The 15,198-nt window shown below is 37.1% G+C and overlaps 2 protein-coding genes across 8 annotated transcripts; one reads left to right on the forward strand and one right to left on the reverse strand.

Annotated features, from left to right (window-relative positions):
- Positions 1–1,561: 1,561 nt before the first annotated feature.
- On the reverse strand, positions 1,562–8,248 carry LOC121811039. 7 transcript variants are annotated; one of them, XM_042211796.1, is made up of 17 exons: positions 7,995–8,248; positions 7,438–7,581; positions 7,233–7,344; positions 7,017–7,139; positions 6,436–6,540; positions 5,755–5,838; positions 5,549–5,664; positions 5,104–5,205; positions 4,897–5,010; positions 4,723–4,779; positions 4,247–4,313; positions 4,064–4,117; positions 3,861–3,935; positions 3,300–3,335; positions 2,570–3,214; positions 1,921–2,489; positions 1,562–1,818 (listed from the first exon to the last, which is right to left on the reverse strand). In XM_042211796.1, the coding sequence occupies exons 2-15, from the start codon at positions 7,503–7,505 to the stop codon at positions 3,125–3,127; spliced, it is 1,203 nt and encodes a 400-aa protein (XP_042067730.1). In that variant the 5' UTR covers positions 7,506–7,581; positions 7,995–8,248; the 3' UTR covers positions 1,562–1,818; positions 1,921–2,489; positions 2,570–3,124. The 7 variants fall into 7 exon arrangements, with proteins under 7 accessions (XP_042067730.1, XP_042067732.1, XP_042067731.1 ...); XM_042211798.1 differs by having other exon boundaries at positions 1,921–2,020; positions 2,356–3,214; XM_042211797.1 differs by having other exon boundaries at positions 1,921–2,023; positions 2,356–3,214.
- Positions 8,249–8,427: 179 nt separating this feature from the next.
- LOC121811037 (ruBisCO large subunit-binding protein subunit alpha-like) lies at positions 8,428–12,095 on the forward strand. Its single transcript, XM_042211792.1, has 8 exons — positions 8,428–8,617; positions 8,716–8,908; positions 9,516–9,637; positions 9,815–10,022; positions 10,395–10,540; positions 10,658–10,964; positions 11,102–11,553; positions 11,658–12,095. Exons 1-8 carry the CDS (start codon positions 8,561–8,563, stop codon positions 11,952–11,954), a joined length of 1,782 nt encoding a protein of 593 aa, XP_042067726.1. The 5' UTR covers positions 8,428–8,560; the 3' UTR covers positions 11,955–12,095.
- The last annotated feature ends 3,103 nt before the right edge of the window (positions 12,096–15,198 follow it).

Raw genomic sequence — 15,198 nt, forward strand, 5'->3', positions numbered from 1 at the left:
TACTTTACAAAAAAAAAATTTAAATGATAGAAACATTATTAGTAGAAAACATGACATACATCGTTAAAATGAAAATTTCCATAAACAAATGGCGTATTTGTTAGTAAATTTCTAACCTTTCGTCAAATTTTGGTTTTATTTATCGATTTTAAAATTTATTTATAAATTATTATATTAATCAATCAAGATTTTAGCATCAACATGATTTAATATAAATCATAAGTATTATTTAACTTAGTATATTGTTTCATCGCCTTAAACATAGCATCGTTTTAATTAGTTGATGTCTGACAGTGTGACTTGAGTAAGTCGTTAAACTATGTTCGTGCTGAAATCATAACGAATCAATAGTTTGGCTATAAAATCAGAAGTAAAATTAAAATTTGATAAAAGTTTATAGGTAAATTACATTACATAAATATGAATATTTGTTATGGATAGAAGGAATCAATGTACTAATTTTAATGGGTCAATATCACAGCTAAGGTTATTTAAAGATTATTGGATGGTTATTGTAGTGCATATCATAATAATGAATTTTAGCTACATATAGAGGAATGAAAACTCAGTTCCTAGGAAGCATAGTTGCCAATCTTGAAAAAATGTTTTGGGGCTGGCATGGTGCAATAATAATTTTGTAGGTGTGATGGATGACTCATGATATAAGGGTTTGAATTAATCATTACCAAGCAACAATCATCACAACTAACTGATAGCAAATTTGCACTACTATCTTGTCCATCACTATATAAACTTTTTTTCAACTTTCATTGCAAAACATCCTTAATCTATTAATTTCAACCCAAGCTATCAAGTGTTCAAGTGTATTGAAATACACGCAACCATATCTTTCATTTTTACTACTCCATGTTAAAAAGTACGTAGAGAAATATTTATCATATGTGGAAAAGAGAATTATCATAGAAAAACATCTACAAATAAAATTCATTAGAGAAAGTAATAGTATATTTGATCGGTGTATAATAGAGAGAATGGAGTGTTGATATGTGATGTTTTGTGCATAGTACTATTATTGGGCTAGAATTGAATGTAGGGGAGAGACAGCCACACACATATCTCTGAAAAAACGAACAAGAATTTATGGGCGAATTAAATAAAATCCCAACATGTCACATGCCAAGTTAGAGCTAGTAGGGTTGGGCATTGGCTCAAAAACCCTATTACTCTCAATTCTGTAAAAGACTACAGATGGCCCTATTACATTATTGCTGCAACAAAAAAACGCAATATGTTTAGAGCAAATTCTGAAATTTTAGGTGACAATCATTTCTAATCACGATCCTTTATTTCTAAGTATTACTGTTACCTTTTCTTCTATAATACAATACATCATCCACCACATTCCATTTTTCCTGTGTTTTACAAACACTAATATTGTTACTTTAGTAGATCTTAAGGGAATGACAAGGAAAAGAAAAATCAAGATCACAACTTTTAAATATACTGTTATTTTTTATAATTTGAAGACATGTTCGACATCATCTAATCGCCTTGAGCTTGAATTTAAATTTTCTTTCAATATTATAGAAGTGGAGATACCTTGAGAGAAATTGAAAGAACATTTCATGTCCGAGGTCGGATACATGATGAAGCAGCAAGTATTTTCCCAACAAAAATTTGAGTCGGTTGAACCTAAAAACCATAGCAATCGTGGTTATGACCACAAATTTTCATGTTTGGTGTATTACAAGAGAATCGGTGTGGGTTGCGTTTTAGTAGTAATGATTTAGTGATGTCCAAATGGTTAAGGCGGCAGGTTCCAATTAGACATTCCGGTAGCTCTTCAGGTGTATTGGCCTGCATAAGCCATAATATTGTAAGAGTCATTGAGAAAGAGAGAGAGAGATAGAGCAAATGAAATGAATAAGCTTGAATGACCATAAAAACAATGAGTTTTACCTTGCCCAAAGCAAGGCTGATCACTCGACTCGCAACAGTTGAGGATCCAATATCAACACAAAAAACAGCCATCGTCACATTCACACAGATATTACTGTATCTTCTTAAATAAAAGGCACATGTCAGTTAAACTCTAGTTTCCCAAGCACAATTTGAAGAACATGATGGAAACTAAGTAAAATGCACAGTCAAGTTTCTTCCCAACTGGAATGACAGCATACCATAACATAAGACAACTGGAACTTCTTGATAGTATTATTTATATTTATTATGTTCTCTCAGATAACTTGAAGTCACACGAAATTATTAATTTCAAGGACCCGCCCATAGCTACCAACTTTTCTCTGCTAGTGAATGCCTTGCGCAAGCAATGAAAGAGAACGTGAATAGAAAAGTTAAACCAGTGTCCCATAAGTAAGCTCTGTTATATGATACCTCGAGGTAGTTCTTGACCAACCAGGAATGCCTTTTTCCCAACACTCTGCTTGACTATCCATCAGTCTTGAGAAACATATTGTATGAGTATCAAGTTTGATATCCATATTGTGGCAAGAGATTCATGAGATCATCTATCAATTGTAATTGTTACTCAATATTGGGGGAAAGTTATTTCATTTGGTTCCTCAGAAATGAGCTGGGATCCAATCACCTGAAACTTTGTTATGATATGCCATGTCGAATCTCCTAATCTTGACTGGTCATAGTCAGATTGCCAACGAGTTTCTGATTGATCATAATCCAGAGGTTCCGAGACATCAAATAATTCATCTGGTGGATCATTCAATCCCACAAGACTTCCGAGTGTTCAGAAGGTGTTTTAAGTGATTCTTCCTCCATATCCTCACTAATGATTTGATGCTCATAACAAAACTTTGATGCGTAGTTATAATATAATATAGAAAATATAGGATCATCCCCTGGTTTAATATCGATCACTGGAACAGAAACATAGAATAGCACTTGGTACAAGATTCAGGTAAACAATTCTACATACCTGCTCCCAACACGCGCTCTTAAACATCATCTAATTCTAATGGTTATTTTACACTAATCTTAATGTGGGCAACTTACGCCTCGTGAAAAGCTGCATCCCACAGAAAGAGTTAGACTACAAAACAGCACTCAAGAATCCGAGATGATAGGAAAGTAAAGGAAAATGACATGCGATATACACACTATAGGGCAGGGCTGGCTGGCCGTCGCATTATCCTACACCTGGGAGTAAGTATGACTTGTCTGCAGTAGAAAGCCGATCCTGAAAAATCCTCCACTCATTTCTGCATCTCTCTCGTACCTATGATATGATGAAACAAAACAAAAACACTGCAAAGTTATAGTGGTACTCAAACCTAGCTATACATAGTTATGGATGTACATACCCCAAGCCATGGAGCTTTTCCATTATCAGACTCTCCCTGCGGATTTTAATAAATTTGACTTTAGTGACACTTCCAACGACAATTCTGAGTAAGTAGTGAAAGAATAGCGTATGATATGACACACCAAAGGAAAACCAGGTAACTATTGCTTATCAACAAGTGGCAAGGTAGAGAGGATAGTTATTGTCGAGTACAAACGTTTAGAAGGAGCAAAAGCATCCCACAAATCCTAAACATTTGAAAGCCTGATTGACTGTTAAATTTTAATCACAAACTGTCACATCCCAACTATAGAGCATTAAATATGGTCTCTATCTAACTCCCCTACACACAAAATAGCCAATTTTTTGGCCCAAAGTAATGTCCTTATCAAACTGATCTCTACTAAATATATAAGTATAGTAGATTCAAACTTATCTGTACTGAATATAAATAGTAGTTCCAATGTGATGGTATAATACACTTTAGAGCTACAATACACATTCTAGAAAACTGATTCAGACAAAAAGATCCAGCAAACAGGTTGGAAGATTAAGCTGTTAGCAAGGTGTATTTCTAAACCTGATTTCCAAGTGATGGAATCACTAGATGAACAATCCATTGTGAGTCAACGACACCAATTTTTTCATGTGCAGGCTGCAGGGAAAAACACAAGTGACAATGAGATTGACCAAGGAGGTGGAAATTGTGAGCCACCCATGTTGAAAAACAAATTCAAGATAAAACAGGAGTGACTGCCCACACACATAGAGATAGAAACTAACATCAACACATCTTCTTAATGCAAAATCCAATCCCCATCCATGTACCAAATCATTCTGCAAGTGCAAGATTATAAAGAGTTAGGGTTAAATAACAATCTCTACTGAGAAGTTCTGAGATAAACAAGAAAATCATGTGGGCAAGACTTGAGAGGCAGAGTGGTATTCCGCCAATTTGACAAACACCTGAATCATATGCCAAACACATTTCCAAGCTTCACGTGAAAATACTGGAGCCATGATTTCTACGAAGCTGCAAAATGATAAGATACAAATTATTATAGTGACACTTGCCAGACGAAAATGTCCAGGTCAGGAGTTAATTTAAAATATAAAGATATGTAAATCTCTATGCGGAAAGGGAAATTAACAGCTTACAAAATGGTTCAAAGAGAGGTCTAATTTTAAACCCTTCGCAAATTTTATATAGTAAGGGATAATCTTGAATTAAGAGGCACCCTTTCCTTTCACCATAACAGAATTTAAAGAAAAGTTCCAAACATTATCTATATGGATAATATCCTCTTGAATATCGATTTGGTACAGAATATCACAGTTGATGGTATTACCCAGGAATTCCACACAAACACGGCTCAATGCATATACAGATACATGCAGAAACAAAAGAAAGATAGAAATGCATATTCATTGAAAGTACTTACGCTGCACATGGAGGCAAGAGAGGATCACTGCACCACCCAGGTTTCTCCTCGGTATCCCTGTTTATCAATCAACTTACATTTCACAAATACATATCTTCTCTTTGCTAGGAAAGAGGTTAATATAGAAAAGAAAGGGAAGGGGAGGTTGGGGCTGAACTGTTAATCAGTACTTACTTGTGAACTTCCCTGTCACCTCTCCTCTTAGTCATCTGCCATGTAAGTCCATTGTTGGGTTCAAGACCTGGTTGGGAGATCTCTAACCCATGTTTTTTAACTAACTGAATATACCTACCAAGTTGAGTAAGTAACAGATAAATTGGTGGGAAAAAGGTTGTCATATACATGACCTGAAATTTTTGGAACAATAGAAAAGGTTATTACTTATCAGCATTGAAGTGTTCAACTCCAAGATCTTCATCCCAAATGAAAATGTAATCATAAGCTGATACAACATTTGGGTGTAAAAACCTCTTTGCATACCACCTGTATAAGCCGGAAACAAGGAAGTTGATAAAAGTGGAGAAATTTAGTATAATTTTCCAAAAAAAAAACAAGATAGGTCCTACTATAATTCTTAATTTTATCAGACGTGTCTAATAATGAATGGACAAGAGGTAATCAGCTTTTGCTAAATCTCCTCTATCAGGTTACAAAATTGTAATGGAATTAGTCAGAAAGATATTTAAAGAGAGTTTAAACATTGACAGGCACCAACAAACTTGCTATTTTAGCATAAAGTGTGATCCCTTCAGAACACACCACATAGGTTCTATTCCAAAATGATAATAGAAAAGGCAGAATCTAGCAAAAACCTGGAGATTATTACCACTTTGTTTGTTTCCTTGCACTGACATGTATGGCATGATGTGACCACTCTAACTGATCCCATTCACTGGCTCGACCATCATAATGAAAAAGCAGTATTTGAAAATCCTCAGAGAACTACAGAATTATACCAAAACTAAAATTTAATATAATTGCTCTCAAGGGCATGAAAAGACATGCTATAACATGATAACATTCTATAGTAACCTTTTTCACTGCTGCATCAATATGATACATCTGTTCAAAACCAACTGTAAACGTCACTAGGTACTTTGGCTTTCTTTTCAGATCCTGAGAATTCCAGCATGTAGATGTAAGCAAAATCCTATTGCATGAAATCTCGTGCAAGATATGTTCTACTATATGTTTATCTATATATATAATTTCTCTCCTTTAGAAATTCAAACCCCGGCTTTGCACTCATCTAACAAGGAGATGCATCCAATGTCAATTTTCACGATCGAAGGTTGAAAATGGTTCTTCGTTCTTATTTTAAATAGGTTCTCATCTAAACCTCTCCCTATATTAATAGATAGATAGATGGATAGATAAAGTTTTTGAAGTTGTGGATATATGTTGATCCACCTACTGATGAAAATTAAGTATATCACAGCAATTTGATAACTACAACCATAAAACTGCATCAATATCAGGACACATACTTAGTGAAGCCATCAGTGATTTCCTACCAGTTCATCCCATGCAGCAAGTACGCAGCAACCAATAAGTTAGTTAACTCATAATTGAAACCAGTCAACCACCTAAGGCTGAGAGAATTTAAATACTCAGTGTGTTCAAAATGAAACATATAGTATTATATATTATTATCCAGTAAAACCACAGATTCACAGACCTTTTGGGCTATCATCATTTCAACTTTTTTATTACCTCTTTAGGTTCACCCCATAATCTCCGTAAATATAAGTCGGATTCCGAGACAACAATTCCTTGTGGCAAAGACTCCGCACCACGGGGATTTGTAGGAACATATATCTGAAATTCAAAAAGATGGTGGTTAAATATCCCCTCGCGAATATTAAATTGTGGAATAAATATGAACATTGTGAAACAAACGATGCAAGCTATGCCGACAGACTATTGCACCTACAACACCTTAATTTTTCAGAAATAGATTGAACACCAGTTTCAGTGATCTGGAAAGAGCAAGCTTATGCATGTAACCCCTGTAAATAAGGTGATCAAACAAAAGGGTGCAAACGCTTTACCTTAGGTTTAATCAGTGCAAATGAAAATGCAATATTATAATGACAAGCAAAGCCACTTCGTGTCGGCTTTTAACTTGTTACAAGCCAGGGAAGCAACACTGTGTGCTGTCCAAAGATTAGTTGTGTTCATGTAGACTAGTACAGGCAGCTGAAAATAGATCAATGAATACAGCCAATGCTTATCTTCAAATAAACTAGAAATTTAATGACAAGAGTATGAAGAACATACTAAAAAAAACTTACCTTAGGTGTCGAATGACTACTTTTGGTACCATGGTCTTCTGGAAAACTGCTATTAGTAGAACTACGAGGATATTCTGCAAATGCTATGTCTAGAGATGTCATTAAACTTGAAGGTAGATTAATCTGCCAGAAAAAGACAGACAATAAGGATGGAGTATAATGAACCTAATTGGTGATGGTGACACACATCAAGTTACTTGGTAATTTAGAGCATACCTTACTTAAGTAAACAGATGGAAACGAAGCACCTATAAAATATCCCAGGACCATTCCCATGATTGTTGTTAACAGAAGTCGCGCAGTGTCATTTGATCTCCTTAAGACCCCACTGCGTAAGCAAAGAAACTAATATGTAAGCGACCCATTTGCCAGATGTAGCAGTTTATACAACTTCGTAGAGCAACATAACATCCATACAAACCTGCGATGTGAGGTTCCCATTATGATGAAAAGAGTCGCCCAACTCAAAGGTAAGGAAAAGCCTACCATTCAGTAAACTCAAGCAGAATAATATACTGAAGTTGCCTCTTCAATAACTTGATTTTGCTCCATACAAATTGGATTCCTACAAAGCATCAAACTTTTGCATCACTCGAGACCTATCATTTCCAATCATTTAGCAGGTGTCACCACAAGACGACAAATCACCAAAAAGCAGAAAAAATAGTAACTTCAAATGTTCATTTACAGCATTTATCACAACAAAACAACAGCATTGCTCAAGTTTCTATTTTCCGAAAACTGCTCCTCCAAAAGCTGCTGCCGCAGTACTTACGGTACCACCGTCCGGCGCTATCAGAAATCAATCGATACAGTGACACAAACACACTCGACACTGATCGGAATGTTGTTTTTTCAGACTCGTAGCAGCATTGCGAATTACATAAATCTTAAACCCAAGCTTCTTATTCCAAACATACAGTAGAAAAGTCAAGTGTCACTAATGAGCCTAGATTATCACTGAAAACACCGAAATACCTTCCCAATTCCGTCTTCTTGTGAAGATCGACCACTACAAGCCCCAGATGCATAAGAAACAGAAACAAATTTCAACAGAAAAATACTATGATACGGAAAAAGGAATGGATTGTATCATATAGTAGCTCGGAATTTGAAATGCGTGTGATTGTAGAGAGAAGATAAAGTAGAGTTAGGAGATTGCTACGAATGCCGTCGCCATCCGATGGAGAGACACTCACAATGATCAAAGAGATTGTATGTTTCATATGGTTAGAGAATGCCGGTGGAAATTAGTTGAGATGAAGGTATTCCATATTAACCCCTGTAAATTACAGAAATTACAACAGGCCCACCAATTTAAGATTAATTGTAGTTTATGAAAAATCAAACGCACTGTGCGAGAATTATAGAAATGGCTGAATGGTTCTCGAAATTGAATATAGGTAGAATCTTCTGGAACATCTCACCTCACTCTCTCTATAAGCCCTAGTTTGTCAGACCTCACTCACTCCCACCAAACCCCTAACAGAACCCTCATTTCTTCTTCAATCTCCCAATTCCGCAAAAGCTCCCATTCTGCAGAAATGGCGTCGGCAAATGCAATCTCTACAGCCTCCATCCTCCCTTCCTCCTCTAAGCAGGTGCCGCACTTTGCACACTTTTCTGTTTATTTTGATTGGTTGACCTCTGTTTTTTTTCCCTATGTATGTTAATTTGTTTATTCATTTCGGTGTTTTAGGATGGATTGAAGAATAGGAAGGTGAACCAGTTGTTACAGCAGGGGCAGAGGATCGGGAAGCAGCAGTCCAGGAATCGGTTTGTTGTGAGGGCTAATGCAAAGGAGATCGCTTTTGATCAGAAATCGCGGTCTGCAATGCAGTCCGGGATCGATAAGCTCGCCAGCGCTGTCGGCCTCACTCTTGGTCCCAGGGGTAATTTCTGGATAACTTGGTGTTGTTACCACGTTTTTGTTTGCTTTATTTTCTGTAAATTTGTGAATTGAATTGACCAATGGCGGTGTTGGTTTTGGTATTTGTTGTTTGACTTTGTTTTCGGCCTTATTTTGAGGTGGGGTGAGTGAAAAATAATGTCTTTGATTGATATCTACATGGTTGAAGTTCACCTTGATGATGATTTGGTACTAGACTGTAACTATTTTATTGTCGATGTTTTATGATTAACTGCATAGCAGACTCTTGCTAGGGTGGTTTGTCTGTGTGGGAATGATAAGAATTGTGAATCGCCTTGTCTTGTGAAGCTTTTGTCGACAGAGTAGGGAGTCTAGGGACAAAGCAGGTTTCATTGTGCGATGATGTTAAACAATGCAATTTTTTCCATTAGTGTAGTGGAGATAAAATATCTAGCAAATGATTTGTGATGCGGAGTTTACGGAGCTAGACCATATAAGCTGCTGTTATAATTATTTGTTTGTGTTCTTGGCGAGCATTGTTCTGCACTTTCTGGGTGCTGGTTAAGCTGGTGTGTGACTTGGTTCTTTGTGCTGTTACACCCAGTTTAAGTTTGATTAACTTCGTGTAGGAAGGAATGTTGTCTTGGATGAGTTTGGGTCCCCTAAGGTGGTCAATGATGGGGTCACAATTGCACGCGCCATTGAGTTGCCTGATGCTATGGAAAATGCTGGCGCTGCTTTGATTAGGGAGGTTAGTTCTTCATCTTTGGTCTTCTCTGTTATTGGAAAATCAGTTTACCATTTTTAGCATTCTGCCATTCTTACACAGAGGATTCAGAGCAAGCCATTTGTCTGGTTGATTTTGACATAAATATCCGGCCCTGCTTATGTTATTGAATCTGTTACTGAGTTTGCGTTTCATGTCAAGGTTGCTAGCAAGACAAATGATTCTGCCGGTGATGGGACTACTACTGCATCTGTTCTTGCACGTGAAATTGTCAAACTTGGCCTCCTCAGTGTTACATCTGGTGCTAACGCAGTTGCTGTAAAGAAAGGCATTGATAAAACCGTGCAGGGTTTGGTTGATGAGCTCGAAAAGAAGGCTAGGCCTGTCAAGGGTCGGGATGATATTAAAGGTATTGCATTCATCACTCATGAGGTTGCACCTGTCGTATTCATATGGTGTTCTTCGGATGATGTCACTACATATAAAAACTAGTACTCCCTCCGTTCCAACTAAGTTGAGTCATATTCCTTTTTGGGACGTCCCAACAAATTTGAGTCATTTCTTTTTTTGACAAAAAAACAAAACATATAACCACTCTTACTTTACTCCATCACCTACTTTACTCTCTCTTACCTCTCCTACTTTTTTCCTCTCCTATTATATCTTATTATCATTTAACTCTTAACACATTTTCTTAATCTATGTGTCCAAAAGAAGGGACCCAACTTAGTTGGGACGGAGGGAGTAGTTCCTATGCTGACTTTTTTTGCTGTTGTTGCAGCCATTGCCTCCATCTCTGCTGGGAACGATGAGACAATTGGGACAATGATTGCTGATGCAATTGACAAGGTTGGGCCTGATGGTGTTCTATCCATTGAGTCATCCTCCTCATTTGAGACCACTGTCCATGTAGAAGAAGGAATGGAGGTATGCATCAGGGGGTTTTCATTTTTTTTGTGTGTGAGCATGTGCTGTGTCTTTCTGGTGTTGTATTTTTTATCTTGTTAAAATTGCTTTACCAATGCTGGTATTTTCTAACCACAGATTGACAGAGGATATATCTCTCCGCAATTTGTCACAAACCCTGAGAAGCTGAGTGTTGAGTTTGAGAATGCTAGGGTATTAGTTACAGACCAGAAGATCTCAGCAATCAAGGACATCATTCCTTTGTTAGAGAAAACTACCCAGTTAAGGGCACCTTTACTCATTATTGCTGAAGATGCCACTGGAGAAGCTTTGGCAACTCTCGTTGTAAACAAGCTCCGAGGTATTGTGAATGTGGCTGCCATCAAAGCCCCCGGATTCGGAGAACGGAGGAAAGCTCTTCTCCAGGATATTGCTATTTTGACTGGTATGTCACATGTAGATGAATATGTGTTGTGTAATAAAAAACAAGGGGGTTCCACAGGCAGTCGAGCATGGAACATCATTTCATGTCTCCCCTGAGGATCTTGTGCATGTTTTTAATTCAGTTTTCCTTTGTTGCAGGAGCCGAGTATCAAGCTACTGATTTGGGATTGCGCGTGGAAGACACCGATATCGACCAGCTTGGTGTAGCTAGAAAGATAACCATCACCAAGGACTCCACAACACTAATCGCAGATGCTGCATCCAAGGATGAGCTGCAATCTAGAATTGCTCAGCTTAAAAGGGAGTTGTCTGAGACTGATTCTGTTTACGACTCTGAGAAACTTGCTGAGAGAATTGCCAAGTTGTCTGGTGGTGTTGCTGTTATCAAAGTTGGTGCTGCAACAGAGACTGAGCTTGAAGACCGCAAGCTCCGCATCGAAGATGCCAAAAATGCAACATTTGCTGCCATTGAGGAAGGCATCGTGCCCGGTGGCGGAGCTGCATTGGTTCATCTCTCGACTTATGTCCAAGCGATCAAGGACAAGCTTGAAGATGCCGATGAGCGGCTTGGTGCTGATATCATACAAAAGGTGACAACTGCTTCACTTGTTAATATATGACACAGAAAGTTGTTTACACAGTATTTGTTAGATGTCATTAAAATGTGAATGAATATATTGCAATGTAAATGCAGGCTTTAGTAGCGCCAGCAGCTTTGATTGCCCAAAACGCTGGGGTGGAAGGCGAGGTAGTCGTGGAAAAAGTGAGGGCCAATGAATGGGAGTTTGGTTACAACGCGCTGACTGATTCTTACGAGAACTTGGTAGAATCGGGAGTGATCGACCCAGCTAAGGTGACGAGATGTGCGCTGCAAAATGCAGCTTCAGTTGCTGGAATGGTGCTCACCACACAAGCCATTGTCGTCGAGAAAGCGAAGCCTAAAGCTCCAGTCCCTGCCGGGCAGCCACCGGCAGGCAGCTACTCAGTCTAATCTGGGTTTTTTTAGGTGAGGAGAGGGATTGTTTTGGTGTGTTTTTCAAGTCAGCTGAATTTCGTTGTTACACATCAATCAACCTATTTGGCTGACTTCATATTGTAGTGTTATATACTCCTAATAAAATTGCTTTTTGCATTCTCCCGCCTGCTATTTATTGAAAGATAAATTTCGGAATAAGGGATTAATTTCGTTGACCTTTCGAAATTTAGGATTCAATTCGTTAACCTTTCGGAATATGAGATCGAGGCATGCGAATTTTTCAGAAGAAGGGATTTTTGAATTTTTCTTTTTTTTTCCTCTGCTTTTTTATTATTATTTCCATCTCAACATTTATGAATTGTCCAAACTATCCTGTAATATTTTCACAGATAGTTTTAGTTTTCTCTCTTGTGCCTGTTTCTTGAAATTGTCGACAATCTTCTTTGCCTTCACTTCTTTCCACTTTCCCAACCTTATTCAGATTACCTCTCAAAACTTAAATGGATCTCATCACCTTTCATCATCAAATTAATGATATAAACAAATTTTGAATTCTTATTAAAAAGGGGAAGATGTCTGCTCCACCTCACTACAATTCAACAGCCCTATGTCTGATTCGAGCTACGACAACCAGAAATTGGCAACTCCGACGTCGTCGTCACTCTCTATTTCGTCTCTAAGCCATTCACACACAACTGGAGTGCGCGGTTGGATTAGCCTAGCCGAATGTGCCGCAGTTTCAACCACTAAGTGCTCGAAGATCGTGTCATTCGATGAAGAAAGTATAAATCGATGGGGTTTGATTTTGTTTTCTATGGTTGTTTTGCGGAATGTGGATTAAATTGTTGGATTAATTTGTATGATTGCTCGTTTCAACTAAATGAATTAGGGATTTGGAGAAACTTTTGGTTTCTTAATTAAGTGAAGGCATTATTCTCGTGTGTGTTGTGAATGTGATTGGGGTTAACTGGTTTGATCAGTTCTGCAAAAAAAAAACAGAGTCGAGAGGTATCACTATTGGAGTTAAAATTATTAGAATTGGAGTGAAAATATTCTAGGGGTGATTTGGTCAATAATAAATGTTGAGATAGAAATAATAAGAGAAAAAATAGAAAAATTCAAAAATACCTTCTTCCGAAAAATTCGCATGTCTCAATCCCATATTCCGAAAGGTTAGCGAATTGAATTCTAAATTTCGAAAGGTCGGCGAAATTAAGCCCTAATTCCGAAATTTCTCTTATTGAAATCTCTTCTTGTCGTGTCAACAAATCGATGATTCTAACTCCTTTTAGATTGGATAATCCTTTTTTCTATATGAAGTCTTATAAGGGGGGTGAGGTGAGTGGTCTATTTCTAACCTGGTATCAAACTCCCGATGATATATATTTTTTGTTGAATACAAACTTTGGTATTAGGATACAAATCTACCATTAAACAATTCAAAAGATAAATAATAGGCTTCTCTTAGAAAAAAAAGCACTGTTTTTTCTTGACAAAATCAAAGAATATATATACTTTTGTCATCTTTTATTATTTTCCTCAACTTTAGAGCATCCCCATCCATCATCCCAATCTATGCTATTGCCAAAGAGCATGGATGTGGGCCCGGACCCACTTTTATTCATTTTTTACTCCCTACTCTTTGGCAAAAGCACAACACACACATTCATGCTCTTCCGCAAGGACATGCTCAAGGGTTCCACCATTCTATTATTCAATTTAAATAAAAACATTTCCACAATATTAAAATGCATTAAAAGTACCCAAAATACTATTACTAATTACTAAAAAATTAAAAATTACATAATTAAAATCCTTAAAATTAAAAATTACATAATTAAATTCATAAGATTAAAAAAAACCCACTACTCGTGGCTGAATTTCACCCAAATGGATGATGAATGTGTGTATTTATAGATGATTTTGGAAAAAAAAATTTTAAAAAAAAATCAAAAAACAGTAATAAAACGACTATATTTTTGGGAATCCGTTTTTTTAAAATTTTTGGTATTATTTTCGATTTAAAAAAAAAGAAAAGAAAATGCCAACGACCAATAGAAATGCGCCACATCGCCCTGCTCAGCGGCACGGACGTGCTCGATGCATCGAGCAGAGCCATGCCGTTGGCAAGAGCACAACGGCGGACAGCGTCCTTCCCACAAGTACCGATGCGGATGCTCTTAGAATCTGAAATGGTGAGTGCACTTATCTCTCTGCCTTGTGTTCTATTTATAGAGGAATTTGAGTCTTTTGGCTCTTAATTTAAAATTTGAATTTATTTTCTACGATTTTTTAATTTGTGATTAGTATTCATATGTTCTTGAGAGTAAATTTATCCTTTGGATAATTGAACTAAACTTTTTTTTCAATGTATTAATGTGTAATAGCATTGGTTTTTGATATGTTTTTGGTTTTGTTGCAACCTTCGGCCTTGTTATTATTTGTCATGCAAAAGTTAGTTAAGGTGTGGACATGTGAACTTAAGAGTTAACACACTGCACTCATGTTTCTTTAGATTTATTTTAATACTGATATTAGTCGATCAAAAGCAGATTTCAATAAACTTAATAAGACATTATCTTTTAATGTATTCATGTGTAATAAGCATTGGTTCTTGAAATGTTCTTGATTTTGCTGCAACCGGTGGTATTGTTATTATTTGTTATGCAGATGTTAGTTAAGGTGTGTGCATGTGAACATAAGAGCATCCACAACGGTGGCGTCCGGCGAGCAGCTGACGTAGCGCGCCCTCATTCGTCAACGGCATAGCCGTTGTGTTTAAATTAATTTTTTTAAAAAAAATCGGTTTTTAATTAAAAAACCGATAAAAAAAAAATTCACTTCCCAAAAAAATTATATCCGTTTATAACCGTTTTTTCCCACTTTTTAATTTTTTTTTAAATTTTTTTACCCCAAAAATACACACTTTAATCTATAAATACCCTCAATTTCACTCCCAAAAATTCACATCAAACTACACAATTCTCATCATCATTCTCTCATCTCCATTCTCATCTTCAATCTCTCATATCCATTTTCATCTTCATTCTCTCATACCCTACAACACCACTATGTCCGGTCACGACGATAACCCAAGCGGCTCCCACGGTTGGAACCCCGAATGGTTCGGTTCACAACCGCACCCTATGTTCCACCTCCACCCCCGAACAACTCGTTGTGGGCCCTTTTGGCCCAACTCAATATGGCCGATAGGTCATCTATGACCCCACGCAACTTCAAACGCACGAGACCATGATAT

This window comes from Salvia splendens, chromosome 7 (assembly GCF_004379255.2).
Source record: "Salvia splendens isolate huo1 chromosome 7, SspV2, whole genome shotgun sequence".
NCBI classification, from domain to species: domain Eukaryota; kingdom Viridiplantae; phylum Streptophyta; class Magnoliopsida; order Lamiales; family Lamiaceae; genus Salvia; species Salvia splendens.